Source organism: Enhydra lutris, unplaced genomic scaffold (assembly GCF_002288905.1).
Source record: "Enhydra lutris kenyoni isolate GAN:26980312 unplaced genomic scaffold, ASM228890v2 scaffoldscaffold13, whole genome shotgun sequence".
Classification (NCBI taxonomy): domain Eukaryota; kingdom Metazoa; phylum Chordata; class Mammalia; order Carnivora; family Mustelidae; genus Enhydra; species Enhydra lutris.
In genome coordinates, this window is record NW_019154097.1 from 35,843,867 (window position 1) to 35,866,941 (window position 23,075).

Here is a 23,075-nt window from a genome sequence, read left to right on the forward strand (position 1 = left end):
CAGTAGGTGACTGATACGCAGGGTTTGGGTGTTGTTTTATAAGGGATTTCCTTAATGACAGAGTTAGTTTATCGTCATGTCGTGCTTGTAATAAAAATTTTGTAATTAGCAGTGTTCTTCAGAATACAACCAGAACATGGCTGATTAATATGCAAATTTAAATGTTCCGCAGATAAAATTACACTATCTTCAAGTCTAACAACTATATTCAAGAAATGTTGAGATGTGATACAGAACATTACAATACCATCCTTTTTGGAGGATGTTTCTTATTTTTAAACATTATATTTGCATAGAAAAAATTGAGAATTATATCCATCAAACCCTGAGCAGTAACTTTCTCTGTGTGATGTATTATTATGTTTTCCTTTCGTGTCATCTTTGCTTGGTTCAAGGTCTACAATATGTATATATTACTAGTGGCCTATGTTTTAATTTAAAAATTTTTTATAATTCAATTAGTCCAGCACTATGTCTTATTGGTATTTCTATTTCTGACTCTAACACAGTAAGAAGCATGTAGTAGGTGCTCAAGAAAGGTGCACTGAATGTCCTTTAGCTATATACCCTGCCTACTGGACAGGTCTCTGAAGGGAGCGTGAACCCCAAAAGCTCAATGATGTGAAAAGGCAGCAGTCAATTTTCACAGGAAACAGGCTACTGAGTATAGGAAATCATTCCGACGTTGTATTCTTAGGACACGGCAACAACTTTTCTCTTTGAAACTAAGTATTTTGAGTGATTTATTATAAATTTATAATGACAGTTGTGAACACCTCCTTTTTTTTTTTTTTTTGGCATGAGAACAGAGTCTGTTGATTGCCTTGGTGCTTAAAATAGTTTCTAAGTGTCCTCATAATAGCATGTCACCTGTAAACAGGTTTCAAGCCAATGCAAATGAACAAATGGCGAACAGATGGACCACGGGCTGACTTTTGTCAAGAGAGAGTTAGCAACAAACACTTTCTGGCTCCAGTCTTATGGGACTATTAGAAAGTCTTTCGCTTCTCGTCAAACGTCTCGCCTCCATAGACTATCCATGCAGGGAAAATGACAAGTTACAACGCCCATTAGACTTTAGAGAGCTGAAAGTTGAAGGTTCGCAGAATCACCCAGTCAACATATGAGGAACCACAGATCACGTTCCTTCAGAAGCGCCTACCAAACAGTGAAAACTCTCGCTCTGCGTCACTCAGTGTCTGAAAAACGCGCACCTGGCCATGCAGTAGCAGAAAATCACTTTTCAGAAGCTGGTTGGTTATGTTCATCTTCTCCTGGAAGCAAATGTTAATTATGAAGAAAACCTGAAAATCATAGAAATGGTGGTGCGAGTGTCCAGCGATGAGGGAAAAGATCCCGCAGCATCCTCTGTGACTTCCCAGCTCTCTGCTGGCCTCTCTCCACCTCACGTCATCTCCTTGGAGAGGCCTTCTTTGACCACCCAATCTAAGCACTTTCCTCAACCTCAACCTTTACTACACTATGTGTTCCTTTCTAAGCACCCATCATAACCAGAAATTATTATATTAATTTGTTAATTTATCGTAACTAGAAATTATTATATTAATTTATTAATTTGTTGAGGAGTGCCTTTTTTTTTCTTTGTCTCTTTCCCCCTGCAAACAAAAGCTTCGGGAACACGGGAACACGGGACCACATCTGTGTTGTTCATGACTGTAACCCCACAGTCTAGGACAGTGCCTACAGATAGGAGGTACAATATTTGCTCATCAAATGGAAAGTAAGTGAGATCTTGTATAAAGGCAAACAACGGAGTCTCACCGAAAACACTCCTCTGGATGGAAATTTTTAAATGTACAGCTGATCCCTGAATGACATGGGTTGGAAGTGCAAGGATCCACATTATCTGTGATATTTTGTCGATACAGCACTATAAATGTATTTTCTCTTCCTTATAATTTTCCTAGTAACATTTTCTTCTTTCCAGCTTATGCTATTGTAAGAACATGACACGTTTAATACACACAATACATGTTAATCGACTGTTGATGTTACTTGTAGGCTTCCGGTCACTCTCAGGCTATTAGTAGTTAAGTCTGGGGGGAACCAAAAGTTACACAAGATCTTTGACTGTGCCCGTGACCCCTGCATTGCTCGAGGTGCCAACTGTAGTTTGTGACTGAGGATGGAACCGAAACGGGGTACAACGGGAGGGCAGGACAGGACAGGGAATGTGTCTAAAGGCCCAGGCCAGCCGCTGGGAGTGTGCCTCGCTCCGGGGAGTGTGCACGCTCACAGAGAAGCTATCAGCAAAGACTGGTGTGTTCGCATTGCTGATTCCCACAAAGTGAGCCTTGGCCTTTGCGTGCTAGGGCTTCTAGCACGAAGTAGCCCCACAGGTCACGGATGAGTCACTTGCGGCATAGTCCCGAGAACACTACCCAGCAACGAAAAAGAACAGACAATCTAGATGAGTCTAGCAGACATTATGCTGAGCGAAAAAGAGCTGGAAACAGAAGATTACGTACTGTGCGGCTCCAGTGACGTGAAGTTCAAGAACAGGTTAAAAATCAACCGTTCGAAGAAGGTGGAACAGTGCTAAACCCAGGTAGGGGGGCGGCACGTGCACAGACTGGGAACATGGGGGGGACCCCTCACGGGATTCTGGAAGCCGTGGCCACATGGCCTCATCTGGGTTGAGCTCCACAGAGGTACGCACGTGTGAAAACCATCACTGAGTTGGACGTTTCTGAACCTTACAGTGCCTCCTATCTCTCCTACTAGGATAAAGAAGGGCTCATATTTTGCACATTTAAGAGAACAAGTGAGCCTAGCACGACTCGAATCCCAGCTCCCCCGGATTCTCTGAGTGGCCCGCAGCTTCTCAAAACGTGCCCCTGAGCTGTGTCATCGGTTCGATAAGGACAACCGCACTTAGGCTGTGCCAGCTCTGGGAGCGTGACAAGGAAATAAAGAAAAGGCTATGAGATATCTTGAAATCCTAGGTGGGAAAGTCACACCAAACATGTCACTTAGGAATCACACGATCACCGCTTCACGTAAGATCTATGCAAATGATCTTACCTGCGCGCTGGGTTTCTAATCCTAGCAGGCACCCTGGCAAAAGGAAGAGCCATTTCACAAGAAACAACCTTCCACTCCCCACAAACAAGCACGGAGAAGAGCCCACCCAGGATGAAAGAACTGTTGCAAACCCATTACTCACTGAGGCGGTAAGACAAGAGTAGTGGGCTGAGCCTTCGGCCTCCGCTTGGCGGACACTCCCATCTGGTTAGCCGAGCGCTTCAAGGACTGCTGGTTCAAGAGGCCGGACGCCAGACCCGCGTGGTACTGCAACTGCGTGGTGAACAGAACAGAAGGGGAAGAAAGACACCGTTTGGTAAACGCAGGCCGAGGGGTAGGAAACCACCACCACGCGATGTGCCTTACCCCCTGAGAACGTCTTAAATCACGGCGAATGCAGCGGCCAACATGTGCTCCGAGGAATGTATTTGTGAGGAGCTACTGAGACGAACGGGAAGAGAAGAGCGGACATGGCGTTCGTCACAGCATTACAGAACGGTGAAGAAGCGGGGAACTCCGGAGCACCCAGCAATAGCAATAACTGGGAGCTTGGTTAAGATATGGAAAGAAAGTTATGACATCATTTTGTGGAATAAAAACCAAAAACAGGTACACTGTAAACAGAGGAATGCTTAAAAAAGACAGTCTCTCAAATGTTAAACGTAATAGGGGCGCCTGGGTGGCCCAGTGAGTTAAGTATCGGATTCTTGGTTCCAACTCAGGTCGTGATCTCAGGGTCGTGAGATCAAGCCCCCGTGCCCCCACGTCAGCTCTGCACTCAGTGGGAAGTCGGCTTGGGATTCTCTCTCCCTCTCTCTGCCCCTCCCCCCACTTGCACTGTCTCTCTAATAAATAGAATAAAATCTTTAAAAAAAGAAAGAAAAAAACATTAACAGCACATTCCTAAGTAGCAGAGCTTGAATAATTTTTCTTCTTTATTTTTCACTACTATTTCATATATGCTTTATAGAAATGGTTTTTCAAAGCCCATGTCATTTTTTCTAAGAAGATCCACAGGGACTTCTTAAAGACGAATTGGTTCTGGGAACTCTTGCTTATAATAAAAACCACGTAACTGGGAGTGTTCTGCATTAACTGGGAGCACAACCCGGCCTATCATAAACATACAGGAGACACCGTGGCCAGCCCCAACATCCGCTGTCTGCTGTCTTCAATGCTGAAGATACAGTATCAGCGGTAAGGATAAGCTCCTAGTGTATCTTACAACAAAAAGCATACAAACGGATACAGGACGGAGGAGTTCCTCTCACTCTGTGTACAGGTAAGTGGAACAATACAGTGCCAGTAAGGATGCAAAATACTTTCAGTGAGCTCCAGGCCCCACATCCTTGGCTGTGTTCTGGACAAACCACTGAGCTTTGAAGTTACTCAGGACACATCATTTTACCTCTCTAGACCTCCATTTCACTTTTGGAAAAGAGAAGTGACACTGCCTAATTCTAAACCCAACAGGACTTCAAAAAAAAAAAAAAAAATCCACCTTACTGAATTAAAATTTACATAAAATGCACACATTTAAGAGTACAGTTTGATGAGTTAGGATAATGTCTATACCTGTCTATACACCCCAATCAAGGTATGGAGAATGTCCATCCCTGAAGAAAGTTCCCCAGGGCCCCAATGCAGTCAGTCTCCCTCCCCTCCCCACCCCCATCTCCTACCATCAGGATCTTTTGTTTTAAAATACAACTCATCAGTCTCACTCTTTGCCAAGTGAGGCGCTGACATCCAATCTGACATGTGGCAGTGACCACTATCTTCCTTTTTTAATCCCATACTTCGGTATTCTAGATCTTAAGAGTTGCCATCAATCTCTCGATAATCATCCTTGAAAGGTATCCCAATTGTGAACAGATGTAAATAAAACATTCAAATGTGAAAATGCCAAGCTAAGAGTCTGGATTGAGACCATTTATAACATCCAATATGTTTCTTCTTCCCTTCTCAAATTAAGCAAGGTCCTTCAAACATTTATTTAGAATTAACTAAACATACAAATAGTAATTCACTCTGAAGCTCTGAATCAATTTCTTTTCAAAATGTTCTTTCAAGGCATAGATTTCCTTTGCAGAGTCAGCTACATTACAGTTCATGGTAATGAAACTGGTGACCACCATATTAAAGGGGCTGGGCCCTGCATGCAAAGGGTAATGATGCTCTGAAAAACAGATGGCCTACCTAAAGCCGGTGGGCTGCAAACAAACAGAGAGAGAGCAAGAAAACAGAACGCAATGAAATGATCTGCTTCTTGAAAGTGGTCATAAAAATGAAGATATCCAGTGACCCAGTAAGGCTGAAATGTCTGTGTTTGGAGCATCCATATTGCTTTTTAACAGGCTCTTGATTTACTTGGTCGATCTGCTGGGGGAGCCTTACAGCTGCACAATACAAGACAAAGATGTATCACATTCATAATAAAAATGGAGCTCTTCTCAGGGTGGAAGGGGGGGCATAATTCGGCTCTAACAACTCATCTTAGACCAATGAATTTTGCTCAAATTTGTTTTTCTCCTACAGATTTCTTAAATGGGAAATCAATGGAAGCAAGGGACAGTACAAGTTTGAAAGACAATGTTTCAAAATGTCAGCTACTTGGGTTTCGATCTTCCCCACCAGAATTTGCAATGAGTGCAATATGCATGGGGCTTTATGGAATTAAAGGGAAAGACAGCTTGGCAGGGGTCCCCTCCTGGCTCAAGGAATTGTCTCTCCTTTTGGCTCTCCTTCTTCTTTGTATCTTATTAGGGTCCATGCAAGCTCAGCCATTCCGGCCCTGCTGACTCTTTGAGTGGAAGAGTCCTGCTAACTGTGCACAGTGGCAGGGTGATTTTGCCCACCTGGCATCATTTTGATCATTTGCTTAAACAAAAAAAACCCAAAAGAGCAGAAATGCATGCTAGCTGCTATCTTTTAAAGGGTGCCTTTAAAATGCCTGCCATCTTGGGCGCCTTCAACAGACACTGCACCTCTAAGAGCACACCGAGAGGGACGGGCTCCTCTTTCCAGAAAAATAAAACCTGCCCTTCGACACTGACTCACGGTGATTAAGCGACATCATGTATACGTATCCGTATCCCAGTTTCCAGGAACACAGCTCCGACTGTCAAGATCTATAAGGGGCCCATTAAATATTTACCGAACCATCTTTATAATGGGAGAAAAGGTCAAAGTTAATAAAACTGACAGGCAGATCCTGTCCAACTGGATTTATATATTACTTAAGCACCAAATACTCTATTCCATGAAACACAGTTTTGATCTGAAAAGACTTGGAAAACGTTCACTCAGCCGATGGTTCTAAAACAGCAGAAGGGAGTTCAGAGCAAATCCACAAATTAACATTAAGAACATATCACTCCCCAAAATGCTGCCATAAGTTTTCAATTACAGGTTCTGTAATATTTTCTATAAAAATATATTTCAATAAACATACTTTGTTCCAAATGTCTGTGGCATGGAAACAAGTCTATTTCAAAAAGCAACTTATCAAAGTTCTAATGCGATTTTTCTATCCAAGATCATTTCTCCACTGACTAGACAAGAATAAAATGAAAGAGGGTGAGAAGGAAAACAATCTATTCTTTTAACTTCCACCTCACACAGGGGTGGGGAATGGGAATGTTGGTGTGGCGAGCATTATTTACTGGTAAACTGCCATTCCGTGCTAATAGCGACTTCAATGTTCTTTGGATTTAGAGAGCATTGCTCTCAGCTGCAATTTTGCTATTACTGTCAACTTCCCATTTTCTATGATTGACCTAGGACTTTTAGGTCAGTTCTCAACTTGTAGCCCTTTCTAATCAATTATGTCTACTAATTACCTCTATACCTGGAACATCTCAACAACTCATAATGAGCTGCAAAACACCTCTTAGAATTTGGAAAACTTTGATTTGGCTATTTTCTTTAAAGTAACACTGTTGGGGCACCTGGGTGGCTCAGTCAGTTAAGCATCTGCTGCTCAAGTCTGCTTCTTCCTCTCCCTCTCCCCCTTACGCCCGCCCCTGCTCATGCTCGCTCTCGCTTTCTCTCTCTCAAATAAATAAATAAAATCTTTTTCTTTTTCTTTTTTTTTTTTTTTTTAGATTTTATTTACTTATTTGACAGAAAGAGAGATCACAAGTAGGCGGAGAGGCAGGCAGGCAGGCAGAGAGAAGGGGGAAGAAGACTCCCCACTGAGCAGGGAGCCTGATGCGGGGCTCAATCCCAGGACCCTGAGATCATGACCTGAGCCGAAGGCAGAGGCTTAACCCACTGAGCCACCCAGGCGCCCCTAAATAAATAAAATCTTAAAAAAAAAATAAAGTATATTGTTCTGGTAATATTAAACCAGCAAAAGTGCCAAGGGTTAGAAGATAAGGTCACCGTAAAGGCTCCAGGGCAGACGGACAAGCTCTGTAACCAGCATCCTCTTTGAAGGTGTGCGACCGGCCTCTGCCAGTAACGAGGGCTGTGTGAGCTTACAAACACCTCACTTCCCTCTCGACAGAACACGCGCTGCATCTTCTCCTCGAGCTCCGACGTTTCACTCCTCCGGGTTTCTAAAGGAGTTACCTGGGTATCTGGCTTCACCATAAAATGATGAAACAATGTCCCCATAATTTCACACAATAAGCTCAACAACGCTTTGCATCCAATAGGCTCATTCTTTACAGAATCTGCTTTGAAAGAAGTCCCAATTTCTGAGTCCTAAATTCACTTAGCTTTAATGGTTCAAATTACAAATAACAACACATACTGGAAGGAAATATTATTGAAGTAAATTATAAAAAAACAGGATTCAAATGCAAAGTTTCTTTCCTCTATCTTGGGTTCAGAGAATCAGATGAGCAAAATGTCCTCTGGTCGGCTCTCCGCCCTGCTGTCTTCCACACTGTACTGAATGTTCCTATCTGCTCCAAATCAGACAGAGGATAATGTCCTGTAACGGACAGACATTTGAGGAGCAAAGAGAAGGAAAGTCACCACACCTATCACATTCAATATACTAATTAAGCCAGTGGCATTCAATTTGGTCTAGCACATAAAAGCTGAAATGTTTGCTAAAACCTCCCTGGGGTTCGCGGTACACAGCATCTATCCATTCCCAAGATTATCCTATCTGTGCCATATGGCCTGAATCCCGCTTTAAGAAAATCTGACATTCAAAATTCTCAAAATTTATAAGCCAGGTCAAGCAAGGTTTGATTCTTCCCACTGTGAAAATCATGATCTCCTTTTCCAAGATTCACCAAAGGCTTCTTTTGGGGGAGGGAGGTTGTGAAAACAAACAAACAAACAAAAAAAACAAAACAAAAATACAACTCTCCTAACCTTAAGACAGAGTTCGCTTTATTTTTAAAAATCAATTTATGTATAATTTTATGCAAGTTTCTAAGAATACTAGCAAGATTTACTGGTACTTCCAGTAACTAGACCCTTTGGGTGAGGAGTGAGACAGAACTAAGTTAAACAAATTCTGGCTGGCTTAGACGAGGGGCCCATGGGAGGGGACGAAGAGATCAAGAGGCCACAGTGCCCCACCACCTCCTCCCCCAGTCCCTCCAGGCCAGTCTCTCTTCTCTGAGCACAGAGCTTTTGCCCGTCACTGGGACTTGGCAGCCAGGAAAGGCAGCCTTGTGTTATTTCTTGGTCCAGGAATGAAGCTAAGCTAGCCACCCAGGGAGACATTTCTGGAGGGTGCAGACCTTGTTATTGATTACTCTGCATTCACAACAGCATCCAGGCTATTGCACTGCATACAGGAGAAGCTAATGAATTTGTCAACTGGTAAGTGGACTGGCAGATCGGTGAAACGCTACGGCCTGGCCTGGCCTGTCACTGCAGCCAATATAGAGAACACAATGGCCCCAACAGACGGTCCTCTTAAGGCTAGGCACTTACAGAAGCAACACACTGCTTTGCAGGGGCTCACTGTCAGCGCAGAACCACAAGGAACCCCTCTTTCCTCTTATTCTAACTGCCCAAAATAGTGAGTATGTCTCAACCTCTGTGGGGGCTTGAGTTCAGGCAAAGGCATCTATAGGGACTGCAGTCAGATGACCTCAAATCATAGTACTCTAATGTCAGAGAAGGCCCTTAGAGACACCAACCTTCACCCACCTCCCATCCCCATTTTATAGGAGAGGAGACTCAGGCCTTAGAGAAGTCACTTGCCCAAGGTGACACACACCCAGAGAGGGAGGGAAGCCATTAGGATTCACTTCCCCGGCCTTTTTCCCGGAGGGAAGGGGCGGGGCGGCGGGGGCTAAGAGTGCCACATCTTTCCACCTGGAGGACCTGACATCTGCTACCTCTTTCAGCAGGAGAGCACAGTGCCTCTTCCCAGACAGGGAACTGAGACTGTGTTCTGGGAAAACGGTATTAGCTGGCACCCCCGGCACTGGCTCACTTGTTTGCTCCCTTCACTCGGACCCCTCTTAGGGACCATGATGTCACAGGTTCTTCCCTTCTACTGACTCCGCTCATGTCTCAAGCAGGGAGTATGGGAAAGTTCTAAATTCTATAATCTTAGGGCTTTAATATCATTCATGGTTAAAAACCATGGAGAAAAGAAATCAAGAAATCGTAGAAACCTCAATACTGTCCAAAAATCTAAATTCTAGACTCAGCAATAACACATTTAACCTTCCTGGCATCTCCGCTATTTACTGTTCTCTGATGGGGCAATGGTGCTACTGCCTCATAGGTTTGTATAAATTCTCTTACGGGCTGGGAGAGTCCACACGTATAATCTGTTTTTACTCAGGGATTCTCTGAGAACGTGTGTACTACATCATGAGGGCAATAAGCACGGACATCCGCCGCAGAGCATCACGTCCCCTGCAGACCCCCGACCCAAACAGCCAGCGCCGGTTGGCACGAGAGTGTGTTGAAAATCCTTCCCAGATGCAATGGAACACACCGAAGCTCACAACCCTGATCTCAAGACAATGGGACACGTGGATCGAGTCACAGCCCCTACAGCTGGGATATGCGGATGTGGCAGGGTGGGGTGGGGGTGCGGGCCACTGGGACTCTCAGGCAATCCCCGTTTCCCCTAAACCGTTAACCTAAAACCAATGTTTGTGCAAAACCAGGAACACTTCATCACCACTTTGAGTTGCAAGACCTTTGCCCCTCATTATTGAAATATATTTTGTTTCCAGCTAATGAGAAAAAAACATGTATTACGACAAAGCTCTGATTCTTCTTTTGAACATAACTCGGAGCAGAGAAACAAGCATGCCTGACTGTTATTATCTGTGCCAAGGAAAACAGCTACATAAATCTAATTGTTTTGCTTGGGTTTTTATCCAAATATTAGATAATGGTATTAGCTTCTTTCCTCCTTTTATCTCCTAACGCTTCTTTCAAATAGCCAATATTTAAAAAAAAAAAGAAAAGAAAAGAAAAGAAAAACAACCTTAGATTTGAGGCTTTATGGGTAAATGATCTTTTTACTTGGTCAAAACAGCATCAATAAACCATAAGAAGGAAGCCTCCAATTTATCTGCCTATTTGTCCTCTACTGGGAAGCTGGGTTTCAGGCCTTTCAATTACTAGGACAGCGGGACGGAGTCAGGGCTACATTACTGCCCGACTGAGGCGTCATTTACATGCCAAAGGCCATTTGGGTTTCTTTTCTCCTGTGCATGAACCCTCAACTGTCCCAACCTCACAAAATGTCAGAGAAGCGAATAGAGAGGATGAGTAGCAGCCTTTCACTTTCTTAAATCTCTGTAACGCTTAGGGTCGTTTAGATTGGTGCTTCTGGTACGTCCCAGATCTCGCACCTTTATTAATAGGCCTCTCCCCGCAACTGCTGTTTACCCTACAGCTGTGTGCATGTTAGCGTATGTCGGAGGTGCCAATCAGCTGCAAGAGATATCACTCATCATCTGAGAGGAGTCACTAACGAAGCAGACTGTGAAAGTGGCTAAAAATGGAGGAAACCACCAGCCAGGGGGCCACCGGTAAAGGAAGAGGGTAAAAACACAAAAGAAAGCCATGAAGGAACGAGGACAAGGGTACACTAGAATCCGTGCCTCCCTGTCTCTGTTACTCCCCTTGCACCTCAGACCAGGCCCTCAACCTTTCTGCCCGGCATGTTCCTAGACAGCAACGCACAGGGCCGTAAGGGAAGCTCCTGCTGGCGGCTCACCTGACCGCTTACGAAGGGGCAGCAAATCCAAACAGGGTCCAGGCACACGTGACAACGTGTCAATGAGAGAATGCTAACAGTTCATCAGAGCACGGTGACAGTGAGTGAGAACATGCCCTCTGAAGAGGGAAGACGACGTGATGCCAGCTTGTTCACCTGTGCTCCCGCTAGAGGAAAAAGTCCGTGGCGGCTGGGTGGGTCATCACGTCCTTGTCTCCCAGCTAAGCGTGAACCAGCCCAGAACAATCACCCCTTTACCCACCATATAGTCAGCAAACACAGAATGTGTGCTTGACCCTGTTATGACTGAAGACAGAAGTGGCAGGGAAGAATGACATATCCCGGAATGGCCTTTATGCTTCCATCAGAAAAGCTGAACACCGGTCTCTAAATGCACACATAAGGCCTAGAACGAAAGTCTAAAAGAGGAGGCTGGATTGTGTCTAAGGCCCCTTCTAACACTGAAATTCTACGATGTTATAAATATTTCTCTTAAGAAAATGCAGTTCTGAACCTGACTTCCTAATATAAAAATCAATGCTAGTTTAATTTAAATATATTTATGAAGCGCGAACGCGTCCCCAGTCACCAAAAGTCTCCAATGGGGGCAGTTAGCGAGGGGGTGGGTAAGAGGCTTTCTACGGTATTAGAGGGAACCAAGCGCAGGGCAGAGGCCTGATGGGCATGGGACGTTTACGGACACACCAAAATACCTTGTCTGTTCTTCCCAAAGCTTTGAGGGGGGAGAACTGAATAGTCCCAGGTAACACACGTATCCCTGGGTATTTCTCTTCCTTGCCCCCCTCTGAAAGAGGGGGGAATGGTTTCGACTGAGAAATGAGTAAAATGGAAACCACCAGATCACAAAACCAGACACTAAATGCTCAGTTACCACTCATGGATTCCAGTCAAGAAGCCAGTAAAGATGATTTTTTAAAATGACCAATCCGATAAATATAAAATTATTATTAGATTATGATTAGATTTTTATCAACCTCTCTTTTGGGCCGTAAAAAACGATCCCTCTGTGCCTTCCAGCCAGTTCAGGTTTAACTGGAGCTCAACTCTATCATCTGCCAGTATCACCACGTGCCATTTCTGCTCCCAGCACCGTTTTCCTTCCTGTCGCCTGCAGCCCCCATCAGCTTCCTCTGCTGTCCGCTGGGGAGGGATCTGGTCAGACTTCCCTCCAGCCCTGGCGTACCTGGCATATGAACTAGGGAGAGGCAGGGAAGAGGGAAAAGTAGTACAGAGAAAGGGCAGAGAAAACTCGGGAGGAGAAGGGAAATAGGGAGCCACGTGATCACGGACTTTAGGATCTAGAACTATGGTGTCAGACACAGTGAAATGAGCACGATGCACGAGGCGGAGGAACCGCTGCCAGAGTGAGGAAGGACACGCGCAAAAGCCTGAAGCACAGTGCCCAGCACAGACAGAGCCATTCGTGTGATGATCAGACGGGACAACACCCAGAAATTCACCACCTCGAACAATGCCAGAATGACTGACTTTTCCGAAAACAGAGTAGAATCATCATCTTTTCATCAAATACTGTCACCCCAAGCATGTCAGATAATAAACTGGTAAGTGCGACGGAAAACAGGGGGGAAATGCACCCTACAGGCTGCTCTGAATGAGTAGCTGTGTAGAGAAGGAACCCCAACGCAATCCTTGTACAGTGGAGGAGAACCCTCACACTGAGGATGCCCCTCGGCCGACTCTGAGTAAAACTCACTACAATCCAGGACAACCGTACGAGGCCTGCGGAAACGCAATAAGCACGCTAAATGAAAAGCAACCCGGAGGGGTAGTTGGGAAGCCCTTTCTAATATACTGTGCAAGCTGTTCTTTTTCATCTACACATGAACCCAAATGCCCAGAAAGTTGGCTCAACTTTAGTGCATTCAACCATCAAGTTAGAGAGTGTTTCTAACACAACCCACCAAGTACTCAGCACTAGAAGACCAAAGTCTCTTCTCCAGACTCCCAGGACTTGTCTCCTTCTTTATAGGACTGCTGAAGGTTTTTGTGGTTTAAGTTCTGGCTGTGATTATCTATGAGCACTGAAAGTAGAAGAAAGAAGTATCAGAAGAGGCAAAGCAGATGTCAGCCTAAGCGGCAGCAGAATTTTCCTATGATAAATATAGGACTATAATTTTTTTTTGTTTGGAATTTTAAAACCCTAAATCATACTTACCAACAATGGTTATGTTTTTGGTTTACGATGATTAACGGATTAGAGTGAGTTTTCTACCGATCAGTGTGACGGAGGCATGACTTCTACTATTGTTAATCTAATGAAGAACGCAGGTACGCAGTCCACAGTCTGGGTATAACCCAGCAGGCCCTGCACTGAAGTGTGTGGCTGGGGATGAGCTGCTCAACTTTCCAGAACTTCTGTTCTTTCTCTTCTATTACTGGGGATAATGGTGCTACTCATTACTTACTACCTGATTCCTTTAGAAACAGCCTGTGGTTTCACTGGGCAAAACCACACTCAGTGAGGGTTAAATACACGAAAGTGTTGAGCAAAATGACAGCACAAAATACACACTCAGTAAAGGCTAACTCTGGGTACGGCTAACAGGCCGAGATGCTGAGCATTAACAACCAGACTGAGCATCACGGTGATCGAGCCAATGGCTGGAAGGCACTGCTGACCAAAAAAACCCCAAACACCTTAGAGGAGCTGGACCAGTGAAAACCAGGCCTATTTCTGGGTGGATCTGGGGAAGGGGCATGTATGGGGACAGCAAACAAGAAGGCTGGAGCCGCTGCTCTGATGTGCAAGTTACTTACTACCATGATGTTTGAGGCCCTATTCAAACGTGCCAAATTCTGCTGTCAACAACAAAGCAACCAGACGCATCAGCAGCACCGAGCTGGGAATGGCCAAGAAGGAATGTTAACGACACTTCCACCACAACCACATCCGACCAGAAGAAGATCTCAGATGTGGGAAGGAGCTTTTTTGGGGACCAAGGGTAAGAACGTAAGAAAAGGCAACCGATGCCACATCCAGTGTTTTATTTTCCTCCCTGATGTGCTCAAATAAAGAGGCTGCCTTTCCCTTAAGGACCTGGCATGCAGGGAGCTGAGAAGAGTTGAATCTTGCTCGAGCCAGTCCAGAAGCCTTCCTAAAACACCTTTTATAGGGCTGATCGCTGTACATTACAGTCTTTTTTGCATATATCTATCTTTACTCTTTTTCTCAACTGTAAGAATCTAGAGAGCCGGAACTGTCTCATCAGCAACCAGTAAGAGGCAGGATCAGGACTGGAATCCAGACAGCCTGGCTCCAGGGTCCCTGCTGTCACTACTCCACCATTCGCACGTTCCAGAATGTCATCTGTCCTCAGTAAGTATTTTTTAAACAAATGAATATATAATTAGCATGAGAAGAGATCTGAATTCAATGTCAAAGTATGGTAGGAATCTGGATTCTGAATCCTGCACAAGGTCCCCATGGAGGGGGAAGATGACAGGGTTCTCCTGCCCCCCCGATTCCCCAGCTCGGCCTTTTGAGGCCGCAACGAGCAGTCCTACTCAGTTCATCAAGGTTTGCCGTGCGGCCTCATGGGAAGTGGAGGAAACTGCAACTGTGTCCACAGCCGGGCCTCCGCACAGCAGGAAGTGCTCCGACAGTCCCCAGTCCTTCTCCCCCTGCCGCTGGTGACTTCTGAGGCCCTGGCCACTTGCTGCCGCTCCCCACTCTGACCGCAAACCACCGCTCCACACGCCCTCGCTCACGGCCAGGCCTCGGTCTGCTGCTGCATGAGTGTGCAAACCCATGTGCAAACCTGTGTGTACACACCTTTTCACACACTTAGTGCCTGCTGGTGTCTCACACAGGAGAAAGGGAGGATGGGACAAGAATCTGCCAGTACAGAGCATCATTTCTCCCCTCAACATAGAAATGTATAGCAAGTTCTTAAAGTCAAAAGCTTTCTCGCCAACATAGGCACCAAAACCCCTGTGACAGCAAAAACTTGACGTGAACTGATGGGAGTCTATGTAAATCTTAATTTATCTCACTTAGTGTGAATAGTCTAACATTTTGCTACACAGTGTTTGATTACAGGGTGCTGCCCCAGACCCTGCTAGAGAAATTAATGTAAAATGTGGTATATGAACCATACTGCCTTTCAGTAATCCAAAATATTCTGAAATCCAAAATACATTCTGATCCCAAGAGCTCTGGAACAGGAGCTGGGGACCGTGCTGTGAGGCGGAGCGTGGGGTACCGGGCACAGCGCCCGTGCCAGCCTGTATTTCAAAACTGCTCGCGGCCTCTGACTTAGGCACCCATCTCTGATCTAAGTGGCCACAGCCAGTCTCCAGGGACAAAGGGCACAGAGTGAGACAGCCCACCTCACCGGAATTCCACTGCTCCACCCCAGCTCTCTGCCCCCGCCACTCCGGCCAGCTTCCTTTCCGAGAACACCCAAGCTCACTCCTGTCTTAGGGCCCCTTTCGCTCACTGTCCTCTCTACCCGGGACACTCTTTACACTCTCTTCCCTGATCTTTGGGTGCCTGACTTCTCGTGCAGGTCTCAACCTGCCCTTCCCCTTCTCGCAGAGCCTTCTCTGGCCCTCTCAACGATGGGAGCCTCCGGGCTCTCTCTTGCACACCATGGTGTTTTATCTTAATCATAGTAGGAAACCTGAGCACGTGTTTTACACATATTGTCCGTTTCTTTGTTTAGTGTGTATCTCCCCAGCCTCACCGCCACCCCTACCCCCATCCCACACCAGAACGTAACAGCTCCATTAGGACACAGGCCGTGGCTACCTTAGTCACCATTACAGCTCCAACACCTCGAACAGTGCTTGGCACTGAGTTGTCAATAAATACTTGCTGAATAAATAAGAAAGCATTCGGACAACGCCTGCGGGCACTGCGGGCCCTGTGCACAGTCAGACCCAGACGCCCTGCCTAAACAAATTAAAGATCCATATTACTCCCAAATGGTATGAATTTTTTACATCTTCTGTGGACTTTATTTGGTAGACTCCTGGGGGAGGGGTGTCGCTGAAGGTTCTAAGCAGGGAGTGGTACAATCAAAGGGCACTACAGCCTTCAAGTCATTTTTCAAAGCACAGCCAGAGATCATCTGCATCAGAACCATCTGTAGTGAGCTGGCCAAAAACACAGATCGCAGGCTCCTGTCTCAGAGCGGCGGGATCCGCACCTCTGCCCAGGCACCCTGGAATCAGCACCGGAAGAAGGCAGGCAGGCAGCATGAACGCACTCCGTACGCGTCTTACAGGCACAGTACAATCCTGGAAATACCTGTGACTCACTGATTGATTCTGCAAGTCTTCTCCACCAGGGACCCAGCAAGAACACACTACAGAGGGAAGCCTCGGGCAGGTCACAGCTGGCTAATGGCGAGGCCGCAGCCCTCGTCGGGACACCACACAGACTCGGGTTTGTGACACGGAGGCATTGTGCTTCCAGTGTTCAAGAGGCCCCCATCTTTGCAACAACTCCCATGGGAAACCTGGCTGTTCCACACACATATCGTTGAAGAGCGGTGGGAAGGGCAGCCCGGGGACAAACAGCAGACTCGGAGGGAGCTTTAGAATGCTGATGCCCTATTCTAGCACTCGGCTACCCCTGATTAGGCAAATACAGAACATGCAGCGCAGGAGTCTGCAAACAGTTAAATTTTCAATCTTTATAAAAAAGAAAATCCATCAGGTTTGATTGATAAGTGTACTTTTTAAAACTAAGAGTAAAAAAGTGAAGATTGGCAACATTTTTTGCCATATAATTTGCTTTCTTTGCCTTTTTCCACAGCACTGCACATAAATCAAAGAAATGTTAAAGAGGCCCATATATCACCAACTGGCATTTCAAAACTATTTACCAAGTCTTTAACAGACACAGGCCAGAGTCGGGGAAAAACCAGGACCAGGGAGGTAGGAATTAAAGGGAGAAAATTAACTCAAACACTGACAGAGAGTTAATTAAGTTTACAAATAACTCTCCAATGAGCAAATTATGATATTTAATAAGAACAGGGCTACAAAACATGGAGGGTTGTGGGAAGGAAGACAAGCCAACAGAGTTTTCCAAACAAGAATAATGTATATTTGAACAAGCTGCCTTTCTATGATTAAGCACAGAAATCTGGAACAAGGCAGGGGAAATGATGTTTTAATAAGGTATGAAATAGGCTTGTGAGCTGCATTCTGCATTAGCCTTGCAAAAGGAGAAAAAAAAGAAAGAAAGAAAAGAAGATGGGGAGGGTTGGTCCGAAAGTTGCAGATCAAGGTATACAGGCTTCCCTGTGTGAACCGCTGCGGAAGGGGACACGGAGGCCAAGAGAGGCAGATTCCAATGGGCTGCATTTCCTACACAGAAAATACGAGGATCTCCTAAAGGCAGAACACTTAAATCCGTGGCTTAGGTCCTAGTTTCAAGGACAGGAAGAGATGTGAAAAGGCTTTACCTGTCTGCCTTCATCAGCTCAGGTTGCTAGAACAAAATACTGTATTGTCCACGTGCCTTACTCAACAAACATTTCTTTCCCACACTTCTGGAAGTCTGAGATCCGGGCGCGGGCAGATTCTCGGTAAGGGCTCTCCTGCTGCCTTGCACATGGCCGCCACCTCACTGTGTGCCCACATGACCTGCTCTTTGCAGGCCCACAGAAAGAGCGCTGGTCTCCCTTCCCCTTCTTGCAAGGACACTAATCTTATTTCAGGAGACTTACCCTCAAGGCCTCAGCTAACCTAATTACCTCCCAAAGACCCCCACCTCCTGATACAATCACACTGGGTTAGGGACTTCGATAAAGGAAATTTGGGGGGACATGAACGTTCTATCTGTAACACTGTGCATCTGCTCAAGAGACACAAAGGCTGGCGAGTATCTGGCCAGCCACTCACCAGTGCTCCCAGAAGGAGGGGGTCTGCCCTGGCTCCAGAGTCACCCGCCCTCCTTGCCGGGGCAGTACCACTGCGCTCCCTCCCTGGCTGTCGGGCTCTCTCCTGTCCCAGCACAAGGATAATGGCTCTGATTCTAACGGAGTGGCTGCTTCTTTGAAAAGTTCAGCTTTTAACACTGCCATCTCCCACCAGGTCCTCCTGCCCTCAACCGTCCACTCCAGAAAAGCTAACTGCTAACAGCCGTGATAACAAGAGAGCTCTGCTGAGAAAGAGGTTTCAACGCCAGCTTGTACGTAAAAGAGGGGAAAAAAGGTCAGTCTTTTCTTCTCAAGAACTCGGCATTTTATCATTTCTCCCTCCTGCTACATAATGAAATATTAGCATCAGATGGATCTTCTTAGAAAGTGTACTAGGGACAGAGACACATTACTCTATTTCAAGCCAGCAACGTGCAAATGTCTGCACAAATTTCTTAGAATCATACCATGAAAAGGAGCCCTTCCTAGAAAATACAAGCCCATTACATCAAAATGTACTTTTTAAAAATACAACGTTACGATGTTATCAAAGTAAAGCAAAAATGTATGTAGAACAGGAGCCAGGGATGCCTGGGTGGCTGAGTCAGTTAAGCATCTGCCTTTGGCTCAGGTCATGATCCCAGGGTCCTGGAATGGAGTCCCACACTGGACCCCTTGCTCAGCAGAGCCTGCTTTTCCCTCTGCCAGCGCTCCCCGGCTTGTGTGCTCACACGCGTGCTCTCGCACTCTCTCTGACAAATAAATAAAATCTTTTTTAAAAATAAAAATAGAATAAAATAAGACAGGAGTCAGAGGTCTTCATGTGGAACATGGTAGAATGAAGTCATGTTCACCCTCACTCCCTCCCCAAACCACTAAAATGACAGCAAAGGAATAAACATGGGGTGTTGGCCCACAAGGACAAAGCAAGCAGGGAGGAGACAGGAGCAGGAAGAGGCTGACCCCGTTTGAGAAGACAAGAAGCCAGTGGGCCAGCACTAGCTCAGCAGAAAGAAGGATGCTGAAAACTCACCCAGCAGGGGGAAGGGGTGGCAGGAGGGTCGAAGTCGTCAGCAAAAAACAAGCCGAACTGGACTGCAGAATCCCCAAAGGCCAAGCAAGCAGAGGCACCCCGTATGGTGGAGGGTCCATGTGGGGTGGGAATAAAAACAGGTCGATTGGCTGAGTCTCTTCTTAACACCCAAATGGCTGCTCCCATCAGAAGTCAGGAGGGGTACGCTCGGGAGAGGCTGACCTAGAGAGGCTCAGGGCTCACGGACAGCCACAAACCACAAACCGGGCGGAAAGTCTACACTTTGAATGGCAAGCCAGTGCCCCACCCCAAGCCCTCGCAAAAAAGGAACGACAATCCTAGTACACTACAGGGCTCAGCTGCGCACACTGCGGATTCATAATCTGATAAAAACTGAGTATCAGTTAAAGCAAACTAATGGACAGAAGGTGGGATACGAGAGTTAAATCACTATCTTCCATGCCGGGGTGCATAGATAACATCTAAAATAGCAGTCCAAGCAACTTATTTAGAACAACGTCGGCAAGCATCCAAAGAAAAAACTACAAAGAGTTGCAAGGAGCTCCCCCCAGGGGAATGGCCTGTGGAACAGTGGGCTAATGCTTATGTTTTCGGTCTTATAGGATTACTTACTCATCTTTTTGTATTCCTTTGATGAACATAAAAATCATACTGAGGGAAAAAATAGAGCCTCCAAGTTAAGCAGGTCCTGAAAACGTGAGCCCCTCCACACTACAAAATGTATGTCACTGCCTGGGGACTATTAGTTTCCTAGAGTAACACTTAATTTTATTACAAGTTTTACTGCGACAGTTAAAGGTTTTTACAATAGCAGATGCCAGCCCTCCCACACATCAATTAATTTGCAAATTCACTCAGGTTGTAGAAATAATGAGGTGTGGAAAGCGCTTCCATTGGAAGGTGGAAGCGTTGGGCGAGGTGGTGAGCCGGGGCCGCCCGCCAGAGTAGCCTTCCCTCCGGCCGCGCTCGCCCACCCTGAGCCTGAAGGACCCACCCCTGCCCCCCACCGCCCACCCACCCCCTGCTTCAAATTCAGACCAAGAACAACATGGCAACCACCTTGAGAAATGGAAGACAATGGAAAGATTCTAGAGGCATGCGAGGGAGTGAGAGACCAACCATGCCTCATGAAATAGAATCATGGTTTAATTTAGGCTCCTTTTTATAGGTTCTTGTTTGGTGTTTACCAAGAAAGTAAACTTTTCGAAAAGATATGATGTGGCACTCTGAATTCAACTTTGGACTATAAATTTGGCAAAACCACCTATCAAGCCCACACATTTGATTTTTTCCTACTTTCTGAAAGAGCTGAGCCGAAATAACCAATGTTGTTTCAAAACACAGGGGTTGAAAATAGTTACACCGCTTCTGGCTCTGCCAAAGAACTGTCTTCCTTCTCATTTTCACTTAAATCCTTTTTTTTAATGACCTAGACGAGAAGATGAAGAAGATGACACTTTTTCATTTTCACCTATGCAAATAACATTTGGTCCAGAACAAGTTCTCAGCCGCAGAGCTGAACTCCTCGAGGAGCGGACAGGTCTCCTGAGGCAGAGCTCACCCAGAAGGGGCGCTGCCCCCCATCACTGCGCTCGGTTCTCCTGCTTCCCTTCTGTCTCTAGGAGACGGCCCTTTTCCACCCAGTCTCCCTCCTGGCCTCGCAGGTCCCCTGTCCCTAAGCCTCGCGGGGAGGCCAGTCTCCTCCGGGGAACAGACTGGCACCGCACCCCACGCTGAGCCTTCTTTCTAGTCTGTGATAAACTGTCTGAGTGTGAAGAAGCTTTTCAAAAGGCTTCCTGCTTTGAGAATTCGCCTTTCCAACAAATGCAATAGGCGTCTCCAGCAGCCTGACAGGTAGCAACAAGAACACATTTTCTTCCTCACAACCGATCCGGACTAGAAGTAGACGGTCACTCAAATATCATTCATTCCCCACCAGCCAAAAGCAGTCTCCTCATGGTGTGTGTCTCTCTAAACATGTCACTCTATTAAGAATGCCCATCATAGCCTCTGGATTTCGAGGACAATAATTTTCTTCACACACTTAGGAAAGCAATCCAAAGTTCCCCTGACATTTTCTGACCCAGCATTGTCTGTAAAGGGCGCAGGTTAACAATGTTTAAGAAAAGATCACATACAATATATAAATCATGAAGACTCCTGGGACATTGTTTGGTCCAGGCCTTCAAATTCAATATCCTATCACCATGAAAAGAAATCGCTTCCCTTTTCACTTGCGCACCATACTGGGCTCAAAAAGCACCATTAAAATGCCAACAAAGGCGTTTTTGGATCTACAATCATTTGACATTTTTTCTAAGAAAATTTAAATTTGAAAAAACTTTGGTAAATTTAGAGTCTTATGAAGTACCACCCACCTCCCCTTCCACTCCCCTAAAAAGGGCAAAAAAATTCATCATCAAAGGTTACCCTCCGTCGAATGTCATCAGAGCGTGGCATTTCAGCACATACATTTGTGTATATAAATCCCCAACTGTTCTGAGAGCTCTGCCATCACTGGCGTAACCAGATGAGTTAATAATGGAACGGCGGCCTTCCTAAGCTCCTTCCTATTTCCTCCTCATTTCTGTCAGTGGAACTCAGATCCTTAGTGTTCTGCCTAAGTCTCTGGATCCTAGCTGACAGAAAAGCGAGAGGAAGACACCTTCCTTCCTTCCTTCCCCACCAACTCCCCTCCCTCCTCAAGAATCCAAGGACGTTCATAACTTGGCGATTAAAAATACACTATTTTTATTTCGGAAGTTCAACCATAACACATTCCATTCTTTAAAAATTTTATGGCATCCACACTTTCGATTTGAGATTTTTCATTCATGCTAGGTGAGCCTCTTATGTTCTACATTAAATGCAAGGCGTGTGTGATCAGCAGTATTAATAATATAACAGCGCCAATCTCCGAAGCAGCAACACAGGGCCGACGCACAGCCCTGTATGAATAGATGTGGAACCGCGAGTGCCACCGCAATCTTTATTAAATATACAGGAATAAAGAATGTGACTTCCTGCCCGGCCCCTCCCTAGCTCAAGAATCAGGAGGTATTTTTCCCTTCTTCCCCAAAGGCATAACATATCATTCGCTCTCATAAATATAAACACATGTGAAATAGGAAACAAGTGATTACCTTTATTAGATACCAGGTAGAAAGGGAATAGGGAATCTGAAAGTACACATGGACAAATCAACATGATAAATTCATCAAAAAGTATCAGACTCAAGGACTTAAGGTCACTGAGGTCACCTATTCTGATTAGAACAGTCAAACAAAGCCGGTTTCCTGACAAAGCCTGCCCTTTGCTTTGATGCCTTCACAGTGCTCTGTCCCAGGGTGCGACCTGAGAGATGTTCTCTAGAGATGTCTGTAGAAGAAGCACAAGGTGCACCTCGCTTCCAGGTCTGAAACGTGGCTAAAAACGAGCACGGGATGAGCACTGAATCTCCAAATGACAGCTTGGGCTCTTGTCAAGTCACGGTAATGACACTTAACGGCACACCCTCCTTGTCTCCTCCTCTCACGTCCCAGTCAACTTAGGGATGGCTGGTTCCTCCTCCAGCACACACACACGGTGGATTCAGGCGGAGCACCTAACGAGGCACTCACTGCGGCCCGCACCGTTCTCCTGTCTGCCTAGGAACACAGTCGATGAGAAAGAGGCCCGAGGCGGGAGGATGTTACGTGTACGTGTTTATTATAAACCATTAAACTGTCGCTTGTAAAAAGAGGGGACCATTGGTGCTGAGACTTGAGCTCTTAAAATGACCTGTGAGAGCAGCCTAACTGGTGTACAGCATAATAACCCACCAGAGCGCATGCACACATGTGCACAGACATACACACGTACCTCAAAGGAGAACATGTGAGCTGAAAAGACGAAGCAA

At 45.8% G+C, this 23,075-nt stretch overlaps 1 protein-coding gene across 2 annotated transcripts in view; it reads right to left on the bottom strand.

Annotated features, from left to right (window-relative positions):
* The window catches only part of LOC111145789 (mediator complex subunit 27), a 193,784-nt gene that overhangs the window by 124,937 nt on the left and 45,772 nt on the right, over nt 1-23,075 (bottom strand). For both annotated transcript variants that reach the window (XM_022501001.1, XM_022501003.1), the window contains exon 3: nt 3,188-3,318. In XM_022501001.1, the coding sequence (XP_022356709.1) occupies nt 3,188-3,318 (131 nt within the window). The remainder of the gene's footprint in view (nt 1-3,187; nt 3,319-23,075) is intronic.